General features: G+C 43.3%; 1 protein-coding gene across 1 annotated transcript in view; it reads right to left on the reverse strand.

Annotated features, from left to right (window-relative positions):
* The window catches only part of LOC126484872 (neuronal acetylcholine receptor subunit alpha-7-like), a 330,385-nt gene that overhangs the window by 267,000 nt on the left and 39,278 nt on the right, over positions 1–24,107 (reverse strand). Inside the window, exons 2-3 of the mRNA XM_050108467.1 lie at positions 17,678–17,722; positions 161–270 (exon numbers count right to left, since the gene is read on the reverse strand). Coding sequence (XP_049964424.1) covers positions 161–270; positions 17,678–17,722 — 155 coding nt within the window. The remainder of the gene's footprint in view (positions 1–160; positions 271–17,677; positions 17,723–24,107) is intronic.

The raw sequence follows: 24,107 nt of genomic DNA on the forward strand, positions 1-24,107 counted from the left end.
GGATTTCATGACATTAAGGCATTCTGTGCATTTAGTTTGGTTGTGGGATATCTGTGTGGAAAGTGTGAACTTAGCATTAAGCCTTATGAAAGGTGGTCAGGTGGAATGACAGAACCTCCACCAACTGGCTTGTGGCAGAGGCTCGGTTGGTCGAGTTTACCTGTTGTACATGAGGATGTCGGGCCGCCATATCTTGTTGGGTGTTATCCTGAGGTCCTTGACGCCGCCGTACTCCGACTCGTTCCAGCGCAGGTTGTAGTCCACCCACTCCTGCAACGCCACAGAGCACACGCACACATACAAACGCGCGTGCAAGCCAAACAAAGCGGTACACTCCTACACGAGGGCAGAAGTCTAAGCACACTCTCCCTTTTTGTAACGACTGTATCTCTAGTATTCTTTCTGATTAAAACTGAAAGTGATAGAAACAATTGAAAATTACATTCATCTGCGGTAATATATGGAACTAAAGGCAATCGAAATAAAGGCACCAACACCCTTATATTTTTTCTATTATTTTCTTTTTAATTACATGTAATTTCAATAGTAGATTATGGTTATCTTAAAACAAATACAAAAGATCATTTTTACCGCACATAAATAACAATACTGAGTATATACTGAAGTGCACAGAACTCCTAGTCACAGTACTGCATGCGTTGATAGTTGAATTTTATTTGTGTCTCAAGAACAAAAATTAAAATTTAATTCTACTACACTTAACACGTCACTCTACAGATACGGTGACATTTCGATATGCTTTACTACCGATACAAATTCACAAGATATTCGTGAAATGTTACTTCGAACTCTACGTATTAAATTTATTTACGTAGTGAAATGCTAGATAAGAGTGAAAATTTGCTAACGAGCACAAAATAAGTTCAAACTACAAGACAGAATGTCTAACGTCATGCATATGTAGGATACTGACGTGAAAAGATATTAAAAGCTGTTAAAAGAAAGTAAGAAATACAAAAAGCAGTAAGAAGTAAAACTTCATGCAGGTTGGAGCAGATAAATAAGAGAAGCAATTTATTTTTCATTTATTAAAATATTTAATTTCGTTTTCATTAGTTTAGTTGATAATTTAAATTTTCCATTTATTATAGTTAATTTAATAATCTAGTCTTGTTTTGCCGAAGACCGAGGAGTTCTCACACTGGTCCGCAAAAAGTAAGTGAAGATATCACCCCAGTCCACTGTCAACTCTTAAGCGAAAGCGAGTTAAAACTACACCTTAGTAAATATTCTCAACAGTTATTTATAATTTGTTATTTATTACAAATTTATATTTATAAATGGTGATTTGGTTGTCACTGTACGTATTTAAAAGTCAGAGTACAGTCCTACGACGAGTACGTAAAGTGTCTCCTCGCTTTGCTTGTAGGAAACGTGTTCCATCCAACATTTTCTTGTTACGCACTGTTACACTAACTCACACTGGTAATGAGTGTAACAAATCTTGAAACTACGTGCACGGGACCTGGACAATGGACAAGATCTCTGTCATTCACAGACATTTCATTTAAACTAAGCTGTTCTAATGCGCCTCGTGAACTGACATGAAGAGCTTATCTGGTAATAGTGTTATTACGCTTTCAAACTCCACAAGTGCTCTATTACGTAACTACGCGGTGAAATGGTGAGTAGTGACTTGACAGCGATCAACGGCATATTTCACGTGACAGACACGACTTTGCGTCAGTCATGAAGCTTGCTAGTATAGCTTCCATAGTAGACACGTATCTGAGAAATGTAATTATCCGGGTTTTGAGTCCTCCTCCAGCACGAAGATTTGACTGGCGACGAAGCTTGCGGTGAAAGAGCACTTCGCCACAAACCGAAGACTGATTCGTCCGCCTGTATATTGCCTCGTTATCACCACTAATGCAATTACGACAGCTCATTACACCGGACAGCTATTAATGAAATAAAGAAATGTATGTTATATTAAATTTAAAGTGAAGTTATTAAGCAACATTTACGAAGTGCGCAGTAAAATAATGCATTATCGCTCTCCCGGCGTTACTTGATTCCATCCTTGAGGGCCACAGCAGAACAAGAGCATATCGGTATTTATGGTTATTTTTTTAAAGATGTGTAAGTTGAGGAAGGTTACAGAGTGAGTTTTAAGAAGTGTCACACACACGGCAGCGACTGACGATTTGGTGGTGAAGAAACAGGCAAGTAACCATGGCAACACATTTCATGCAGGAGTGTTTGGAGACGGTTCATTCCATTTGACTCTGTCGTTATAGCTTCCACGAGAACATCTCCTTAGTTGCTAGTGATGGATGTTTATACTCCCGAATTAGTGAATAATGAAACATTTAATTGTTGACCGTTGTCAGCTTTCATTTGGAGTGTTTAAAGAAGTCCTCGCTTTAAGCATTACGCAGAATGAAGTGAATCAGTTATGTGATTTACGCGGTAAGGCTGTGTGTGACCACAGCATTTACTGATATGGTAACGGTGTGAGAGGCTGAAATGTTTATTTAATTTGGCTCAGTATGTGATATTTTAAACTTTTCTTTGTCGTTACACAATAATTATCTAGCATCGCAGATTTTTAGTATCTGCAAAACAATGACAAGTGAGGTAATAAGTTAAATTAGGAACACATTTTGTGTCACATTTGGAAATATGTATCATTTATGGGGCATTAAATGTTTGGTTTCGGTACGTAGGTAGAGCGTGGTGGGAGGAAGTGTTGTTGCGACTTAGTTTCTACTGTAAAATAGCTATGTACTTAGGTGTCATGCAAGCTGTGCAGCTATTGAAAGATTGTGCTGTTGTGCGTGTTTGGCTAAAACGTTGTTCCGTAATCTGTAAGAATGCGAGTGTATACGTTTTGTTTCAATTCGAGTTATTCCAGGGTGATAGCCGTTGCTGATCACGAGTGCTTAGCTGAATTAATTCACATAACATAAGTTATTCTTAACTACGAGTAGTATTCAGCTGTTGGTGACTATAATGGTCCACATGTACTTATTTTCCTGATATAAAACAGACTCGATTGTTACTGTCCTTTGTTTAGAACAGATTTAGACTCCATGAATATATGATCCTAATGAAATGTTTATCTTGTAGTGTTTACCTTAAGCATTAAGCTTTAAAAGTTTCTGTCCGAGAGTAATTTCCTTTTATCGCAAGAAAAATAAATGAAATTTACACAGCAGTTAATCAATTAATTTCGTAACTGTTCATTTCTGAATATTAACTTTTGCCCTTATCAACAGGCTGTAAGCAGGGATGTGTATTCTCTTTCAGTGAACCTCACTGACTCTGTTTATGAGCCAGTGGCAGACGGAATTTTTCATTTCCTTCACACGTTCAAAGCGGGGATCAGAATGAGAATCATTTAGTGGTCTGGGGGGACGATAGTTTAATGACGATAAGTGTGACGGGTAAGGCGGTACTTATAGTCCAAGTTTCACGATATCAGCAGTGACTTGCCTATCCATGTGAGGCCCTGCACTGTGAGGCAAGTGCATCAAAGTTTTCAGTAACCCAGTTAATTTATACAGAATATCTGGAAGGCCTTTAGCGATGCAAAGGTGGCGGCACACATCACCAGGCTTTACACGGCGGTTGGCACGATTGGAGTGTGTATAGTTATCGTCTATGGTTACACAGATATTAATTCATTGTGTTTCGGAATTATTCTTATAGAAGCCAAGTCACGTCAAACATCACAATCGTAGGCAATTATCATTCAATATATTCTTCAGCAGCTATGAAGTTATGAGACTGGTCTCCAGAAACAGTGTTACTGCAGGAAATGGTAAATATATGTGGTCGACATTATATTTATTGATCCATATCGTTGTCACGATTATGTATTCGCAAATGTCGAAATACAGTGAGTTGAGAGAAGTCATGGGATATCTTCTAATATTGTGTCGGACCTCCTTTTGCACGATGGTGTGCAGCAAAAAAAAAAAAAAAAAAAAGACTCTGAGGACTATGGGACTTAACATCTGTGGTCATCAGTCCCCTAGAACTTAGAACTACTTAAACCTAACTGACCTAAGGACATCACACACATCCATGCCCGAGGCAGGATTCGAACCTGCGACCGCAGCAGTCGCGCGGTTCCGGACTGAGCGCCTAGAACCTTTGACCACCGCGGCCGGCTGGTGTGCAGCAGCTCAACATCGGGTGGTCTCATCAAGTTGTTGGTAGTCCCCTGCCTCTGTAGCAGTACATAATTTCGAAAGTGTTGCTAGTGCAAGATTTTGTGCACGAACTGATCTGTCGATTATGTCCTATAAATGTTCGATGGAATTCATGTCGGGCGATCTGGGTCGCCAAAGCATTAGCTCGAATTGTCCAGAATGTTGTTCAAACCAAACGCGAGCAATTGTGACCCGGTGACATGGCGCATTGATATCCATAAAAACCGCGTCGTTATTTGAGAAAATGAAGTTCATTAATCGCTGCAGATGGTCTCCAAGTAGTCGAACATAACCATTTCGAGTCAATGATCGGTTCAGCTGGAGTAAAGGACCCGGTAAGACCAGCATTATGGAGCCACCACCAGCTTGCACAGTGCCTTGTTGACTCGAACCCTACAATCAGCTCTTATCAACTGAAATCGGGACTCATCTGTGTGGGACACGGTTTCCCAGTCAAATATAGGGTACAACCGATATGGTCACGAGCCAAGAAGAGTCCCTGCAGGCGATGTCATTGTTAGCAAAGACACTTGCGCCAGTCGTCTGCGCCGGCTGGTGTGGCCGTGCGGTTCTAGGCGCTTCAGTCTGGAACCGCGTGGCCGCTACGGTCGCAGGTTCGAATCCTGCCTCTGGCATGGATGTGTGTGATGTCCTTAGGTTAAGTTAGGTTTAAGTAGTTCTAAGTTCTAGGGGACTGATGACCACAGATGTTAAGTCCCATAGTACTCAGAGCCATCTGAAACATTTTGAACCAGTCGTCTGCTGCCGTAGCCCACTGAAGCCAAATTTCGACGTACTACCCTAAACATATATTCGTCGTACGTTCCACATTGATCTTTGCGGTTATGTAAGGAAGTGTCGTTTGTCTGTTAGTATTGACAGCTCTAAGCGAACGCCGCTGATCTTGGTCGTTAAGTGAAACCGTCCGTGGTGACAGGTAATTCCTGAAATTTGGTATTTTCGACATACTCTTGACACTATGGATCTCGGAATATTAAATTCCCGAACAATTTCCGAAATGGAATGTCCCACGTGTCAAGTTCCTTCTACCATTCTGCGTTCAAAGTCTGCTGATTCCCGTCGTGCGGCCGCAAGTACGCCGGAAAGCTATTCACATGAGTCGAGTACAAACGACAGCACCGCCCATACACTGCTCTTTTACATCTTGTGATTCTACCGTCGTCTGTATGTATGCATATAGCTATACCATAACTTCTCTCATCTCAGCGTAATTCTATAGTAAATTGACCGCTTATGTATTGTAATCAATCGCCCCTCCTAATGCGGGATTGTGTGTTTGCTTGATAAAACAAAAACATTTGTCTGGATATAAAGCTTTTCATAGAAATCACAGTCATAAATTTCTAAGCATAAATCATCTGAGTGGAAAATATCAAGACGCTATGGGTTTTACCGAGAGATCTGCGTCTTGTTTGATGCCACGACAAAATTGACTTCAATATTTCTTGTACATGATGTTTTTCAGCCTTAAGAAATTCGTCTCAGCTCCGGTAAAATATTTTCCATAGGCAGTGCCCGTAACGCCACCAGCCGATATTTACCCTACCAGCCATTAAAATTGCTACACCATGAAGATGACGTCCTACAGACGCGAAATTTAAGCGACAGGAAGAAGATGCTGTGATATGCAAATGATTAGCTTTTCAGAGCATTCACACAAGGTTGGCGCCGGTGGCGACACCTACAACGTGCTGACATGAGGAAAATTTCCAACGGATTTCTCATACATAAACAGCAGTTGACCGGCGTTGCCTTGTGAAACGTTGTTGTGATGCCTCGTGTAAGGAGGAGAAACGCGTACCATCACGTTCCCAACTTTGATAAAGTTCGGATTGTAGCCTATCGCGATTGCGGTTTATCGTATCGCGAAACTGCTGCTCACGTTGGTCGAGATCCAATGACTGTTAGCAGAATATGGAATCGGTGGGTTCAGGAGGGTAATACGCAACACCGTGCCGGAACCCAACGGCCTCGTATCACTAGCAGTGGAGATGAGCGTCATCTTATCCGCATGGCTGTAACGGATCGAGCAGCCACGTCTCGATCCCTGAGTCAACAGGTGGGGACGTTTGCAAGACAACAACCACCTGCACGAACAGTTCGACGACGTTTGCAGCAGCATGGACTACCAGCTCGGAGACCATGGCTGCGGTTACCCTTGACGCTGCATCACAGACAGGAACGCCTGCGATTGTGTACTCAACGACGAACCTGGGTACACGAATGGCAAAACGTCGTTTTTTCGGATGAATCCAGGTTCTGTTTACAGCATCATGATGGTCGCATCTGTGTTTGGCAACATCGCGGTGAACGCACATTGGAAGAGTGTATTCGTCATCGCCATACTGGCTATCACCTGGCGTGATGGTATGGGGTGCCATCCGTTGCACGTCTCGGTCACCTCTTGTTCGCAGTAACGGCACTTTGAACAGTGGACGTTACATTTCAGATGTGTTACGACCCTTGGCTCCACCCTTCATTCGATCCCTGCGGAACCTTACATTTCAGCAGGATAAAGCACGACCGCATGTTGCAGGTCCTGTACGGGCCTTTAGGGATACATGAAATGTTCGATTGCTGCCCTGGCCAGCACATTCTCCAGATCTCTCATCAACTGAAAACGTCTGGTCAATGGTGGCCGAGCAACTGGCTCGTCACAATACTCCAGTCACTACTCTTGATGAACTGTGGTATTGTGTGACATGGGCAGCTGTATCTGTACACGCCATCCAAGATCTGTTTGACTCAATGCCCAGGCGTATCAAGGCCGTTATTACGGCCAGAGGTGGTTGTTTTGGGTATTGATTTCTCAGAATTTATGCACCCAAATTGCATGAAAATGTAATCGCATGTCAGTTCTAGTATGATATATTTGTCCTATGAATACTCGTTTATCATCTGTATTTCTTCTTGGTGTAGCAATTTTAATGGCCAGTCGTGTAGTTTAGTCTCACCGTGACTAGTGGTCATAATGATTTGCCTCCTCATAGGACGTTGACGTGTTTAAGTTGTGTGCAAAGAGATCTTGAGTTCACAATCGTACCTTTTTTTTGAAATACTAATCAGGTACTTTGTTAATTAGGTGAGGACATGGAAGCCTTATTCGGAAGTAATGATAAACAAAACGAAACTGTGCTCCGCCGTCTACGGCCCTCTGGGTCTCCCTACTCAAACGGAATACTGAGAGCCTGTTAAGATGGACGGTGAGATTGCAGTCGCCGCGCATGCAGCAGCAGCAGCTCGGGGTGCGCTCAGCGCCGGCGGCGCGACTCGGAGGCCGCTCGGTGTGGTGTCGTCCCGAGCGGCACGCGCCGACCTTCGCCGCCGGCGCCACCGCCGCCGTCGCCACGGCGCCGACGTCTGCGCCTGCTCCGACGCCTTCATTAGCGGTGTCTTTGTCCGCTGCTTAATTACAAGGCGCGCCTCTGCCGCAAACGCCGCACCGCGCAGCTTTGATACAGATCCGCGGTGCGCCGTCGCCGCCGTCACCGCCGGTAATTGACTTCGGCTGCCTGCAGTTTTGCGGCTGCATTCTCCACTAGAGATTTAATTACCGCGGATCGCCGGCGGAGGAGCGGTCGGCTTGACCTTCAGGCGCTAGTGGACAGGTGTCAGTCAGTGCGTGACGTTCCTCCTGCCCTGCCATGTATTATTCTCGGCTCCTTATTTGGCAGTGACGGTGTTGTGCGTCATTCAAGTTTATTCGTGATGTTTCAGGTTGTCGTTTCAGTCGTCAGCTCTGAGGCTGGTTTGATGGAGCTCTCTATTGCTGTTGCTTCTCTGGCTGAAGTTCGTCGGAGGAGAGAATGAAGATGAGCAGGTAAGTCTACCAATGCGCGTCTCAGGAACACAGTTTTATGGGTTCAGCTGGGAGTTCAGTCATTCACTGTATGTGAAGGATTACAGACTTCCTCAGCCTGCACGTGGATTATTCATAAAACATACCGGGTGATCAAAATGTCAGTATAAATTTGAAAACTTAATAAACCGCAGAATAATGTAGATAGAGAGGTAAAAATTGACACACATGCTTGGAATGACTTGGGGTTTTATTAGAACCAAAAAAAAAACAAAGTTCACAAAATGTCCGACAGGCGCTGGACAGCAAAACGTCAGTGACTGCGCATGACAATCGTGTATAAAAGGAACTGTAATGAGAGAAAGAATCATATGCGCCAGCAGTCGCAGAATGTTGACGTTACCAGAAAAGGCGCTTTTAGTGAAGCTGTATTATCAGAAAGGGGAATGTGCTAGTTCAGTGTTACGATCCTATCGCCATAGGAAGGGGATTCGAACGGGTAAAGGTCCGTTGACAAATGCAGCTGCGGCAAGAATGATTTCGAAGTTCGAAGCCACGGGTCGTTTAGACGATAGACCACGTAGTGGCCGACCGAGCACAAGGCGTAATGCTGCTGAGGCAGTTCAGGAAGAAATGGGGACTGTAGCAGGTTCGTCTACGCACGGGGAAGTCAGCGCTCGTGCAATCGCACGTCGCACCGGTACTCCATACACTACTGTTTGGTTGGCATTGAGGCGTACCCTCCGATGCTATCCATACAAAATCCATCGGCATCATGGTTCAAAACATAGTCAGTACGAAGAGTCAGTTTTCTTGTACCTAAGTCGGCATTGTGCCTTTTCCATTTAATTCCGATGCAATTTCTGTGTTTCATCGGCAATAAGGTCAGAGGGATACCGTAAACCTGAAGTGAAGCATCGGAATCTATAACTTGTTTCACAGGAATGGTTCAAACATAGTCAGTAAGAAAAGTCAGTCTTCTTGTACTTAAGTCAGCATTGTGCCTTATCTATTTAATTCCGATGCATTTTCTGTGTTTCATCGGCAATAACGCTTTAGAGAAGCGGAGGGCATTTGCGGTGTGGGCGTTTCAAAAGATGGCGGAAGATGACGATTGGTTGAGTAACGTGTTGTGGACCGACGAAGCTCATTTCAGGCTCCGAGGGTCTGTCAACGCCCACAACTGCAGAATTTGCACTACCGAAAATCCCAGAACTGTCGTGGAAACTCCATTGCACGACGAGAAAGTCACGGTATGCGTTGGATTTACCACATCTACCGTTATCGGGACTTTTTTCTTCGAGGAAATGCGTGATTCTGGTTTTGTAACTGCTACCGTGACGGGTGAGAGGTACACCGATAGATTACAGAATCGCATAATCCCCAGCCTGGCTGATAAACAACTGCTGGAACGTACGATGTTTATGCAGGATAGCTCTCCACCCCATATGACCCCATAGACGCGTGAAAGATCTCTTGCGTGCGTCGTTTGGTGATGATCGTGTGCTCAGCCGCCACTTTCGTCATTCTTGGCCTCCCAGGTCCCCAGACCTCAGTCCGTGCGATTATTGGCTTTGGGGTTACCTGAAGTCTCAAGTGTATCGCGATCGACCGACATCTCTTGGGATGCTGAAAGACAACATGCGGCGCCAATACCTCACCATAACTCCGGACATGCTTTACAGTGCTGTTCACAACATTATTCCTCGACTACAGCTGTTGTTGAGGAATGATGGTGGACATATTGAGCATTTCCTGTAAAGAGCATCATTTTTGCTTTGTCTTACTTTGTTATGCTAATCATTGCTATTCTGATCAGATGAAGCGCCATCTGTCGGACATTTTTTGAACTTTAGTATTTTTTTGGTTCTAATAAAACCCCATGTCATTCCAAGCATGTGTGTCAATTTGTACCTCTTTATCTACATTATTCCGTGATTTATTCAGTTTTCAAATTTATACTGACTTTTTGATCACCCGGTACATGATAGATTTTGAGTGAGACACTCCATCATCATGTATCAGGGAAACCAACTGCATTTACATCAATTCAATAAAATACGTAAAGGCCGATAGGAGATAACCATATCTTGCCATATCACGTAGTTAAATCGCGTTAAGCTTGTTTTTTGTTTTTGTTCCACAACAAATACGAAACACAATTGAACAGGGGGTTCTGGTTCACCTTTAGCCAGAGACTCCTGGAGACTGCACACATGTCACGAACATCAATAGAAGTTTGGTATCATCCTTTATTTCCACATTCATAGCGCAGAAAACAAAAGCTGGGTCTGAAGCATGCGTTTATATCCATTTGCAGTATGTCTAAATCACTATAAAAGGAAACATTTGTGTGAAGACGGCAGTTTTTCACACAACTGCTGAGCATCGTCAGTACGTAGAGGAACGTCCGCTGCACGGATGCAGATCTGAATCCATCGTGGAGTAACACAGATGAGGTTATAAAGCCACTCCTGATCCAAATTGTCCCGCTCTTCAATGGCAATTCTGCGTAGGTCGCACGGAATACTGGTCCTTGTCGACGTCCAACAACATCTCGTTTCAGTCTATCCCACACATGTACGATTACGTTCAAGTCCGGGGAACGGGCCGGCCACTTCATTTTGGTCATTCTAGCATGGTGAAGAAACATGTTCAAGACAACAGCACGATGAGCCCGTTAGTTATCATCCATCAAGATGGAATTGTCACGTAAGTGTTGGCTCCACTATTGGTTGCAGTCCCTGAAACCGTCCTCAACAACAACGAAAGGTGTACGATACTAGTATGTAATGCCGCCCCAGAACCTTGTTGCACATGTGGGACAAAGTTTTGTAGGCGTTCGATATTATCAGCGTACAAACTGATCCGACTTTCGTCCATAAACAACAACCGACGTCAGCGTTGGGGCGTTGATTCTGCGTGATTTTTTGCCCATCTGTAATTGAGTCCACGGTCTTGTGCCGAACAACGTGGTGTTCGCCATGATCGTCGAGAATGTAGGTCGGTAACACGCAATCTTCTCCTATCGGTTTGATGGGATACATGACGTCCTGTAGCCTCTTCGAACGTCCAGTTCAATTCTTGAGCACGCAGCCCACAGTTCCTTCGACTCAGAAGTCGTAGATATCGATCATTCTGCGGACCTGTCGAGCATAGACGGATTGTGTGGTGCTAGTCCTCAACACTACCTGTCAACTGGAACCGATTCCATGTCCGAACCACATCATATTGACTCCGGTGCACACGTCGAGCAACGTCCGTGGTTGAGAAGTCTTCTGTGATTTCAAAGGCCATTGACGTTTATCCAACTGAGAGACTTGACCTTCCGCTATAATCCGTTTGGTACTCTTCATGCCTTCAACATTTGGGCTAATCTAGCTCACTATTAAGCCGGATTCTACATTCCCCAGTGATCTCATCTTGTAGTGGACTATAGCTGTTTCTTAATAATTTTCGCTTTCAAACTAGAAGATTATTGCAATTATTCAGTCGTTGTATCTGAGATTTTTACAGTTAGAGTTCGAAATTCCTCGACGGATTAAAAAGCTGACGGAGTCTGAAATTAGTCTCCAATTTGTATCCTCGCTTTGATCTCTGGTGACTGTAAAAAAAATCACCCTCATACAGTTAAAATCATTCACCCTTTTGTAGGATCGGCTTCGGACTACCAATGGTTAGATTGGGTACTTTCTTCGCTGTTACTTTAATTATTTAGTTTCGCAAGGTTTACTGTCTCTTTTCCTTTCTGATATGCAAGTGACGCAAAATTTTTTTCTATGAGCGGTTTATATAAGCAAACGTTATATTATTTTACAGAGCGATGTGATGCAATAGTTAACACGGTGGATTCGCATTCGTGGTGACTACAGTTCAAATCGCTCCCGGCAAATTCCGAGATGGCTTCTTCGAAACGGCACGATCGATTTCCTTCACCGTCCTTGACACATTCCCAGCTTATGATCCCTCTCTAATTATCGTGATGTCGACGAGAAGTTAAATTATAATCTTCCTTTCTTTCTTTTGGCACATGTTTCTTTGTGTGGTACGTTAGACATTTTTCTCGCTGACTCGATCCACGACTTCCTCATTTCTTACACCGCCAGTCCATTTTGAACAGTGTGATGCACCAGAACATTTCCAAGGCTTCCAGTTGTTTCACTTCTATCTCCCCCATTGTGTATATTTCGCATCCATACGGAGCCGTGTTCCAAACATAACTTTCCAAGAATATTTTTCTGGCTATAAAGTTTTTTTAAATTTTTTTATAGCAAACGTTTCTGTTTTTGCAATTTTCTACTAGGTCATCCTCGCACCGTCCATCTTTATCTACTATATTTCGAATGTAGCAAAATTCATCCACTTCTCCATGAGTCTCATATCCGAGAACAGCAGTTAGCTGTCCGGTGTGCCAGCGTGCTGATACCATGCCAGTGCAGCAGTTTTCTTTTTGATTACGTCCATACTATAGCCATTCGCCAGCACATGTTTCACTTCATTAGGTACTCGACAGCTTACTTTCATTTTCGGCGTCCACTGCTTGCAGTATCATGCTGATTTTCTGCTCGTAACAAACAACTCCCGCACCTTTGCTCTCCGCATTTCCTCTTCTATATAAAAAATAAATATTAGTGGTGATAAAGAGGAATACTGCCTCACACCTCTCCTGATTTTAGCCATTTGTATTATTCCGTTAATATACTTCGCATAAGGTAAGGAGAATGGAGATATATCTTAAAATGTTGTAGCGGCGATTCAGCAGAGAAGTAAACTGTAGAAAGTTTTGGAATGATATCTTGGGGAATTTAGTGTAATTTCAGTTTCGGTTAATGAACATTATTGCAAAATTCCTGATGGCACGGTATTTTCGTCGGAATATTTAATTTTCCTCGTGTTACGGAGCCACAAGTCCATTTTGAACACCTGTATTAAAGTTTTGGAGCATTACATCTGATTTAGTGTATCAGTAATCAGTAAATGGACAACAAAATTTAATTTTATGTACAAATTAAAATGAACTCTCTAATTAATTTCTGTTTCAGAGGTGTATTTTATATTCTTCCACACACTCCAGTGTAGTACGAATATTTATTAACAGTTTAATCATAAAAAAAGTAATGCAGAAGTAGATAATTTTGTATCAGAAATACGGTAACCACTTATAGTACTTTATTTGTTTGTTAATATTCTCTGAGTCACTTTTTCCAAAAACTAACAAATTTATCGTTCATTTACTGTTGTATCATAATTAATGCAGATATGCACGAAGAAAATGTTAGTGTACTCCCTGAAAATGGACATGCAGCTTCGTAATGCGTTAAGGAGAAAAGTAACATATTGTTACTGACATTGCTCTATTACTAGTAAAAACTGGTTATTACTCGTAAAGATATCTTCAACCGAGAAACGCTGTTTATTCACGTATTATGTGTGATTGATGAGGTGGTGAGCGAGTAAAATTGGCGGTGTGCCTTGTTACTAGCGTTTTTGGAGATCATCGTGTTTTGAATTTTGGACGAGTCGTAGAATCGACTGTCTGAACAAGCTACCTTTACCCCTGAAATGGGGCAGAACAATCCCAGAAAATGCAACATTTGCCCGGCTGCTTAAACCGTATGCTGCTTATTGCTGGAAAGAAGCTTACATGACTCGTTCCTTCATATCTCACCAGTGAGATTGCCTAATGAGTAGTCTTTGTAATTTTGATAATCAATGACAGACCTGTGATTATTCAGTATCTCCCGGCGTATTTCTTGCTCGAACAGTCCAAAGGTGTACTGCCGGTCCATAGTGTCCAAAGGGAACAATATTTCGGCGATCAGACATGTCGCCATCGTCAGGTGCGCTGACGAACTGAGCTTCTGAGGGCGGGCAGCCGTCTTAAATCCCCACCCCTCGCGAGGCGGTCTCTCTGCGATCCGCGCCCGGGCGTCAGCGGTCGGTGAGGCGCTGGCGTCGGCTTCTGTGGTGGCGTCGGTGTAATTGCCTCGTCCGTGCTAGACGCCAGTTCGTTTCCTTTTCTGAGCGACTTTTTAATTCGACTCAATGCTGGTTCCAATGCCCTGCTGAGGTTGTAGGTGCAATCTCGTTTGATGAGTCCGATAGCCTCTCCAAGGACACTGTCCCAGTATTTAGATGTCTGTACCAAGACCCTGGTATGTTGGTAGTCCATTTCGTGATTTTCGGATAAACAGTGCTCTGCGACCGCTGACTTGTTGGGGTACCCAGCGTGTGGAGATGGAAGAAGTCACGGAGAAAGAGATAGCCACTGCCTATATACCGTATGCTGGCCCACTATCGGGAAAATAGGACGAATATTGAGGAAACACGGAGTAGGAACTGTCTTTGGGGCACCAAATAAAAAGCTAGCATTATTGGGAAGTGTCAAAGACGATCTCGGTTTGCGGAAGGCCGCCATATACCAGATTCCGTGTCAATTTGGGAAGACGTATATTGGACAGACAGTGCGAATCATAGAAGATCGTTGCCGAGAACATCAGGGGCACATTCGACTTGGGTACCTCAACAAGTCGACGGTTGCAGAGCACTGTTTGTCCGAAAATCACGAAATGGGCTACCAACATACCATGGTCTTGGCACAGACCTCTAAATACTGGGACAGCGTCCTTAGAGACGCTATCGAAATTCGTACCGGGGATGGACTCATCAACCGAGATTGCGGCTACAACCTCAGCAGGGCATGGGAACCAGCACTGAATCTAATTAAAAAAACGCTCAGCAAAAGAAACGAAAGGGCGACTAGGGCGGACGGGGCAATTACACCGACGCCACCGCAGACGCCGACGCCAGCATCTCACCGACCACGGACGAGCGGACGCGGACTGTGGAGAGAACGCCTCGCTAGGGAAGGGAATTTAAGACGGCCACCCGGCCTCAGGAGCTCAGTTCGTCAGCGCAGCTGACGATTTCAACATGTCTGATCGCAGAAATATTGTGCCCGTTGGACACTATCGACCGGCAGTACAACCATGGACTGTTCGAGCAATGACAGACCTAACATAGAACTGAGTAAGAAATCCTCTAGCGCAACCAGTAGCCTCCAATTAGAGAATTTTATAACAGTGTAATGTAGAGTTAGGTATGAAATTCTTCTTGGCTCGTTGTAGGGGACTGCCGATTCGCTGGGGGCTACTTGAAGAGAATAAGGCACCCATTACTTGCACTCTTGTGACGGATGACATAGAGGGTAGTGTCTGCTCCACCGAGAGTGTCAGGTGAGGACAGAAAGACCTCGACGGAATTAGTGTTTTATGATTGATAGTCAGTTTAGTAAACTTATATGGATTAAGTAACCACAGAATCTCATCAGATAAAACATTAGTCATCCCCTTAAAACATCGCACACTAGTTACATTGGAACGATCTAGCTGGCGTAGAGCTGATATCTTCCCTGGTTCACTTGTGTCATGGCAGCGAATCAGTGTGTGTGTTCCATGCTGATGTATGAAATATGCGCAATAACAAGGGTGACTTTTCTGAAAATAATACGTGTTTCAGAATGAATTTTTACTCTGCAACAGAATGTGGGCTTGTATGAAACTTCCTGGCAGATTACAATTATATGGCAGGCAAGGTCTCGATCCCCGGGCCATTGCCTTTCGCAGGCAGGTGCTCCACCATTTTTTTTTTAAAATATCATTTTGTTCGTTATTGGTCACTGCATTTATTCGAGGAAGACGTTGCATGACACCCGTTCAAGTTCATCGTTGATACAGTTACTCAGTTTTTTTTTAAATTTTTTGTGTTGCAGAGGGTAGTTAGCCCTCTGACTGAATACGCTGAGCTACAGTGCCGGCACTAACTGACTTACAACCCATGCTCACAGCTCTACTTTCGCAATTACCTCATCTCCCACCCCAAATACACAGTTCTCCTGTGAAACTTGTGGGACTAGCATTCCTACGAAAATTGTGGTTCTAGCACTCTTGGAAGACTTTCAGACTGCAAGTTTCGCAAGAGATGTTCTGTGAAATTTGTAAAGTAGGATATGAGGTACTGGCGACAAGTTGTGAGGACAAGTCTCGAGTCGCCCTCGAGTAGCTCAATTGATAGGCCACTTACCTGCCAAAGACAATGGTCTTGGGTTCGAGTCCTGACCCAGCACACAGTTTTAATCTGCCAGCAAGTTTCAATAAATGTTTCAGTGTTAGTCTACCGTTCGTCTTTCATTCAGTTTTTCCCACATTTACAGTGCATGACCACTGTTCATTTTTCAGTTCAGTTGAGAGACAAATTTGTTTAGTGAAAACCAGTTAGGTGCCCTAACATTTTCTTCATATAATATTTCTGTTTATGTTACTACTGTGTTATCTTCGGTTACGATAGTCATTTATCACATGAGGTCTTTTTTGTTGTTGTGGAAGGACATCGAGAAAAATGTATTCTCTTTTGCACTTACTGTCAGTTAAGAAAAAAATATCTTGTTAAAGGGTATAAAGGAGACAAATAGCATTTATTCCACTAATTATATGTGTACAGGATGCTCGATAATATCTATTACAGGCTTCTGGAGGTTGCAGAAGGGACTTAGTAGATAAAGTTTTGATAAGGATCCGTGTACGGAAACATATGTTCGGATGAAAAATATAAATTTCGGATCACTTTCGAAGTTCCCGATTTACGGTACGCACGTAGTGGAGACGATGAGCTCGGCGTGTGTAATCTACAGGAGTTGGTCCACGTGGCGATCCTGCTGTTCCATGCAGAAGGCGTATCTGCGACGAACACATTCATACGCACTGTCCGCAAGCCATGGTGCATGTTTGTGGAGAACTACTATCAATACTTATATTTGTGAACGAACCAGTTTCTCGCAGTCTTTGTTGTAGTTGGACGAAAATGGTACGTGATGGATTGAGACGATTCGGAAGACGTTATCGGTAGATGGGTTGTGCAGCTCTGCCATTAAGTACCGTACAACGAAACTGGAGATTTGAAAATGAGCCGATCTTCAAGCCTGTTTTACATCCAAGCGATACATTTTAGGATATGAGTTCCTTATCAAAGCTTTCTTGCGCTAAATTCCCTCTACAACTTCTAGAGGCGCAATAGGAATTGTGAAACACCATCTATTAGAGTAACAAAACGTGATTTGATTGCTTTCCTCTCTGAAATAGGACATTTTTCTGCAATGAAGTGACAGAAGAATTCACTTACATGAGAAATTGAAATTTTTCATAACAATGATCTGAGTCTAGGATATCCTCATAATTTTTATTTGTGGACCATTAAAGTCGGTTCAAACAGCTGCGATTCCAGTACGGTTGTAAAACGCTAACACACTTTCTGTACACATACGTCAGAAGCGTTTTAAAAAGCTAAATATGCGAGAATCGCCTTGAAAGCTACGCAGAAAGGAGGATCTGTAGCGAATTTCACGCACTAGTGTCGAACTAATGTGCATTTTCTGGCAACTAGAACTATGTCTCGTTTGGAACCTGCTACTTTTCGTGCCAAAGTTGTGTATCGAATACAGTTTTATTATAAGAGATGGATTAATAAGGTGGTTCAGATACATGGATAATAGGGAAGGCTTTCTTATCTAACGAGGTTCTACAGTTACGTGGTTGTCTGGGGAAAAATTATGAGTACAAAGTATATAAATTTGCGCATCTGCCGTGTGTGTTTTTAATGAATCAGCAGTTAAAACACTTACCAACGTAAGCCAAATATTTGTAATTAGGAGTTGATTCTTCTCGTCCTATTGCAAGACACAACAGAAGGGAAACAACTGTTGTTAGTGACATGGCATTTCATGCAGCAGGCAGGCGGGCGCGGTCCACAGGCTCAGGAGTTTCATTTGGGGGGGGGGGGCTAAAAGGGGGGCGGGACGGGGGGCAGGGAGGGTGTCTGCGGCCGCTGACCTCTGGACGATCCCAGCCACCTCAAATTCATTTTACTGCCTCCTCAATGCCATCTGCAAAATCGTCGGAGTAACATTTCTGATCATGCAGCTGGTCATTAAGCAGTCATTATCACGTACATCTATACCTGGCGACTTCGTTCTTGAATTAATCATGGGAGTCATCCTATCTTCACCCGACGTGCGAATTCCACAAAAAAGAGTCGATACCTTGCGTCTGATCGATTCTGATGAACTTCAGCAATACTGGTCGGTACCCACTGGTAGGTAGTCGGTGTGAAAGGGCTTAGATCCCTTCATATAAGTTTTCAAAAAAGAAATCGGGGTCAAAGGTCATTAGGCAGGACCCATTTCAGATCGGGTAACACTCGAAAATAATGAAAATATGTTTGTACCCTTTGGTCCTGAAACATAGTATTTTCCGAAAAAGCCAAGAATTAGCGATTTCAATTCATTTTGAGCACACTTCCGTAGAAAAGCATTTGCTATCTTGGGGGGGGGGGGGGGGGTATAATCGTGTAAGATATAAAACTTCTTTTATTTAATATTATAGCACGTAAACTGCGAGACAGCTTTCGTTCTCTTGCCAATGTGTTAAAAGTATTGAATATCGCGAGATTAGAAGCTCAAATCCACGAATCTTGACTGTTGGCCTTTCAACACTTAGCTGCGGACCACTTACATAGCATACATAGAGCTTTCCGTCACAAATATGTCTGCAATTTCTCGGAAAATACTAGGTTACGGGCCTGAAACGCATATAAAATTTTCACATTATCGATTGTTGTATGTTTCCAGTTGGTACGAAACGGATTCTACGACATATTTTTCGTCTCGATTTTTTCGGAAACGAAAGTGTAGTCGAACGACTTTCACAGAAGCTACTTCCTAGTGCCCCTTTCTCCCTCCTCCCTCCTCCCCTCCACTACTAATCTCATCGAAATCGGTGTATCATAGGATATTTTCTCTATTGCCGTTATGAACGTCGAGCAGTCGGATAACATACTTTACAATGGTAGTATCTTATTCGTCTAGTTGATGAATTTGGATCTACGTCTCACAGCTAATTAAATTTAGAAATCTCCAAACACACAGCATTATACCATTTATTTCACACATGATTAGTTTCTAGGATTCAGCTTTTATTCTCAAACGCCACCGTTATAACAAACAGCGGGCATCTGTGCTTAGCGTTACTTCACTTGCCTTATGACTTGGATTATTAGCGTTGGCTCGTACGTGCATACGCTGACTGCGTTAATTCAGTGGATGTAGTTGCTCTTTGTTAATCGTTTCACTAACGGAGCAAGCAACGAAGTACCTGATATACATTGAAATGTGATAAAAGCGTAAGCATTTGTCTTACAGCGTCGTACATTATTCGCAGATAGTTCTGTAAAGAAATGATTTTCCGTACCTTTTGGTAATAGTTTCACCTCAAGTGATCTTTGCAATTTTCCCATTTTGATGTCAGCTATCCTTAGGCTTTCATCAGTGTTTGTTATACAGATCACATTTGACAATGGGAGTTGGTCTCCTAAACTAATTCTGTCTTAAATAACTGGCGTAATGTTGATGTTTGGAGATAATTTACAGATTTACATGGAATGCAACACGGAGTAAACTACGAAGACGTATGCGTTTGTATTCACAAACAGCCTTATGACGTGTGTCGAAGTTTACACCGTGTAACACCATCATTTACCCTTTCGCTCCGTCTAATCCCCAACTGCACTTAAGTTCGAGCACTTTAGAAGCCCCTTTTCCTCTCACTTTACCGTAATGATCAATTTGAGAGATTCATATGGGAGAAAGTATTACCCTGCTTGACTCATTTTAGTTCGCGTGATCTAGGAACTTCATTCAAGCTCTCCGAGATGCCTTCTTCTGCATCTGCTACTACTTCGGTTGATCATTTCGTCGCGTTCTAGCACAGCTATCCTTCGAATCTTCTTTACGTCTATTCTGCCATATAAGGGCCTGAGCTTATATTCAAGGATCGCCGAATGAGGGTCTTCTAGATCACCTCCTTACTGGGCGTATTAAACATCGTTAAGATTCTTCCACCCTTGCTACGTCTGGCGTCTACTTTTCCTACGACCAGATGCTCTCCTGAAAACTTTCCCATCTATATTGTTGTGCTCGTAACTGTTTCCAGTGGCGACGACAAACGTGACCAATCAACGATGAACTAATTTTTCTGTTTACGCCTCGAGACCTTACATTTACATGCGGCTACAACTCTCCAGACCATCATTGTCCACCGCCCCAAAGATATCAGTTACATATTTTTCACTTCCTCCTCTTAGGGGAAAAGGCGGGCTGTTTGCTCTTTGCAGTCACTGGTTTTTTGCTGACTCTGTGTTGCAGCTCGAGTGTTTCTGCAATTAGTTATGTTAAGGGAGAAGGATAAACTTTTAAATCCCACTTCGGAGTTTATTGGGAGCTGATTACTGGAGACGCTCTTTTACTAACGGTAGAGCCCTGGTAAATCTTCTGAAACCCTGGCAAATGCTAATGATGTATTTAACACGTCGCATCTAAGACCTGAGGACGTTTCACTACGATGTTACGTGGAAAGTGACATTGGCTAGCCTAGTTCTTGGAGTGTGGCAAATAACATCTCTGATTTATTTCTGAACCATGATGCAATTTGGATAGTAATAGCATTATCGTATTAGTACAGAGAACATAGTATTTCAAACCGATACATGGTACTGTGCAAAATATATTTTGCCATCAACCAAAATTAATTATACGAACCACATTGGCGACTTTCTAAGCTACTGGAAATATAAAGTAATGATTCGATCAATATTTACGTAAATGTTACAGCACCCATCAGACTTATTTCTTACAGTGAAACTGCCCAACTGATACAGTATTTGGTAAAAGAGATCATATATTACCAACTCTATTCTCTGCAGCCCTACACGAGGTTTTCAGCACGTAAAACTGAGATAACGAAGGAAAAGGTATATCTATTAATGGAAGACGTCTCAACCACTTTCATTTTCCTGATGACACAGTTCTGCTTATGTCTATTGCAGAAAAACGTCAACTACACGAGGAACTTCATAGGGAAAATTAGAAAGTAGGCATGAAATCTGGTTATAATGCAAATAAAACAATGCGCAATCAACACACCGAAAAGAAAATTATACATATTAGGGGTAAAGTCATAGAACCAGTTGCCGATATTTTGTAATTAGGGCTGATGAAGACAACTACATCGGCAGTAAAAGAAATATACAAAAGAGTAAAAGTTGCCTGTACTGCTTTTGGTAAAATAAATACAGTTTCAAAAGCTAAGCTTTTAAAAGTTTGTATTGTGTAGTTGACGTTTGATGCGAAAATAATTCAAAAACAGAAGGTTGATCATTTACGACTGGAGAGCTGTATGCACGAAACTGCTAAGAGAGACAGAAAAACGAACGAATGTTTGGGGAAGAAACTGGAATGGAAGCCGCCATAATGACTATAAAGAAAACGAAGTGGGGGTAGATGGAACATGTAACCTATATAATAGATGGTATTGCATTCCACGACATAAGAAAAGACCAAGACGTTGTTGGGCAGATGACGTTAGTAAATATGCTGGATGCATTTATCTGAAGTCAACAATGAATAAAAATGTCCTGAGAAAGCAGTTATCCAGTTGTGGATATCAGATGGCTGATGATGTTAATCTTAATGATAACGATGGGAGTGATATCAGATTGAATCCAGACCACACTGATAAACTTCCTGAGATTTGTTTGTGTTGTTTACTGATGAGGCAAGTCTTAGTTGAGGCCACTTCGGCAAGTTGTGTGTGTACGATAATGAAATGATGATGAAGACAACACAACACCAGTGTCTGAGCAGAGAAAGCCTCTGACCTGGCTGGGAATCTAATCCGGGGCTCTCCATGGGATGCGCTAACTACTCAGCTAAGGAGACAAACATTTTATGATTAACTTGATGTGACAATCTTTCAGTCTTTACGTCTGGAAATATGAGCTACTGAGAAACAAATACAGAAAAATATTTGAAATATAAAAAATGTGTGATTATGAAGTTTTTTCATTACTTGGCGAAATTAATTTGTTCCAGAAAAAATTACAATATAATCAGCAAAACCTGATTACCTTAGGCATGTTTGTTAACTTGTATTCCTTTCTCATTTTCTAAACGTAAGGATTTGAAAGTGCACTAGTTTTATGGGAAAGAATTTGGTTGTACTGCTGAGAATAGACTTGACCTGAGTGTTCTTCATCCTGTGTTAAAGGTAATTTTAAATTTCGTACCTTCTTCACGAGTACTTTTCAACTCATTCAATGGTATCTCTTGATAATGTTATTGGTGTTGACATTTCCTACTGACACCTAAAACTACAATCCCGCGCCCAGCCATCCTGATTTAGGTTTTCCGTGATTTCCCTAAATCGCTCCAGGCAAATGCCGAGATGGTTCCTTTGAAAGGGCACGGCCGACTTCCTTCGCCGTCCTTCGGTAATGCGATGAGACCGATGACGTTGCTGTCTGGTCTCTTCCCCCAAACAACCCAACCCAACCCCCTAAAACTAATGGAGGTTGCCCATCAAATGCTGGGATGGTTCCTTTGAAAGGGCACGGCCGACTTCCTTCGCCGTCCTTCCCTAATCCGATGAGACCGATGACCTTGCTGTCTGGTCTCTTCGCCCAAACAACCCAACCCAGCCCCCTAAAACTAATGGAGGTTGCCAGGCAAATGCCGGGATGGTTCCTTGGAAAGGGCACGGCCGACTTCCTTCGCTGTCGTTCCCTAATCCGATGAGACCGATGACCTTGCTGTCTGGTCTCTTCCCCCAAACAACCCAACCCGACCCCCTAAAACTAATGGAGGTTGCCAGGCAAATGCTGCCGGGATGGTTGCTTTGAAAGGACACGGCCGACTTCCTTCGCCGTCCTTCCCTAATCCGATGAGACCGATGACCTTGCTTCCTGGTCTCTTCCCCCAAACAACCCAACCCAACCCCCTAAAACTAATGGAGATTGACACCTGCAGACACCCAATCCCGCTGGCGCCCCGCCCCTGGCTGAGGGCAGCTCGCACCTCGGTGTAAGTAAGTTGGGAGCGGGGTCTCCGGGCCTGTGGACGCCTGACGCAGCCAATGAGCAGACAGCGAGTGCGGGGCTGCGCCAGAGAGCAGCAGCGGCGCCTCGGCGCAGCAGACGCGAACACATAGAGGCACACACTCAGCTAGCACCGCCGCCTCGTGCCGTACCGTGCACACACTCACTCACTGCGGTCCCACTTACCATGTTCAACCAAGCGTTGGTTGTCAGAATTTGGTTCTTTTCGTCCTAGAAAAGAGAGGGGAGAGAAACAAAGAGAGTGGTCAGGTGGCGAAGACAGGAACGCCGCTGGGCTTCGGTGGCGCTTAGCTTTGCTTTGCGTTTTGCTGTGCTTTGCTCGGCTGTGCTGTGCTGTGCTTTGTTTTACGCCGCTTCGATACACTGGTCTTAGTGCTAGAGCCATTTACTGCATAACTTGCTGGCAGCTTGGTTCCTAAATACGTGGAAGGCCTCTTACGCACTGCCGACTGGTCGCTGGCAGCTGCGGATACCAGCAACAATTGAAGGTTGGAGCAACCAGAAGGAAGAGATCAGGGAACAACAAGTGCTGAATTCTCCGCTTCCAGTGTGCACTGGGATGGACGCAGAGGCCAAAGCTGTCGTAGTTTTTGTGACTACTCAGAACGAAAATGAAGAAAGAGAATACTGGGTGTAATCTCTGCTGCAAGAACTGTAGGAGTGAGGCTATATCCAGAGTTTACTGTAGTTTTGCAGTGAGCACATGCTGTGTCGTGGGGCGATCACTCTGTTTTTAAAATAATTGAAAAGCCACGATCGCTTCAATCGTTTATTAGATGACCGGTTTCAGCACTCTGAAGGTGCCATCATCAGATCTGAAACGTGGATTAACATTTATAAAACCATATGGACGTCATGGCATATGAGGACGACCATCTGATAAAATCATTGTCACGACCAATAAAAAATAGTATAAAACTGCTCTCATGGTCGTTCTTTCCATAAAATATAAAACTGAAGTCACCAAATAAAACTACCACTGCCCCTAAGTGGTCGTGACAACGATTTTATCAGATTGTCTGCCTCATATGCCATGATGTCCATATGGTTATATAAATGTTAATCCACGTTTCGGATCTGATGATGGCACCTTCAGAGTGCTGAAA

The sequence above is a fragment of the Schistocerca serialis genome, chromosome 6 (assembly GCF_023864345.2).
Source record: "Schistocerca serialis cubense isolate TAMUIC-IGC-003099 chromosome 6, iqSchSeri2.2, whole genome shotgun sequence".
NCBI classification, from domain to species: Eukaryota; Metazoa; Arthropoda; class Insecta; order Orthoptera; family Acrididae; genus Schistocerca; species Schistocerca serialis.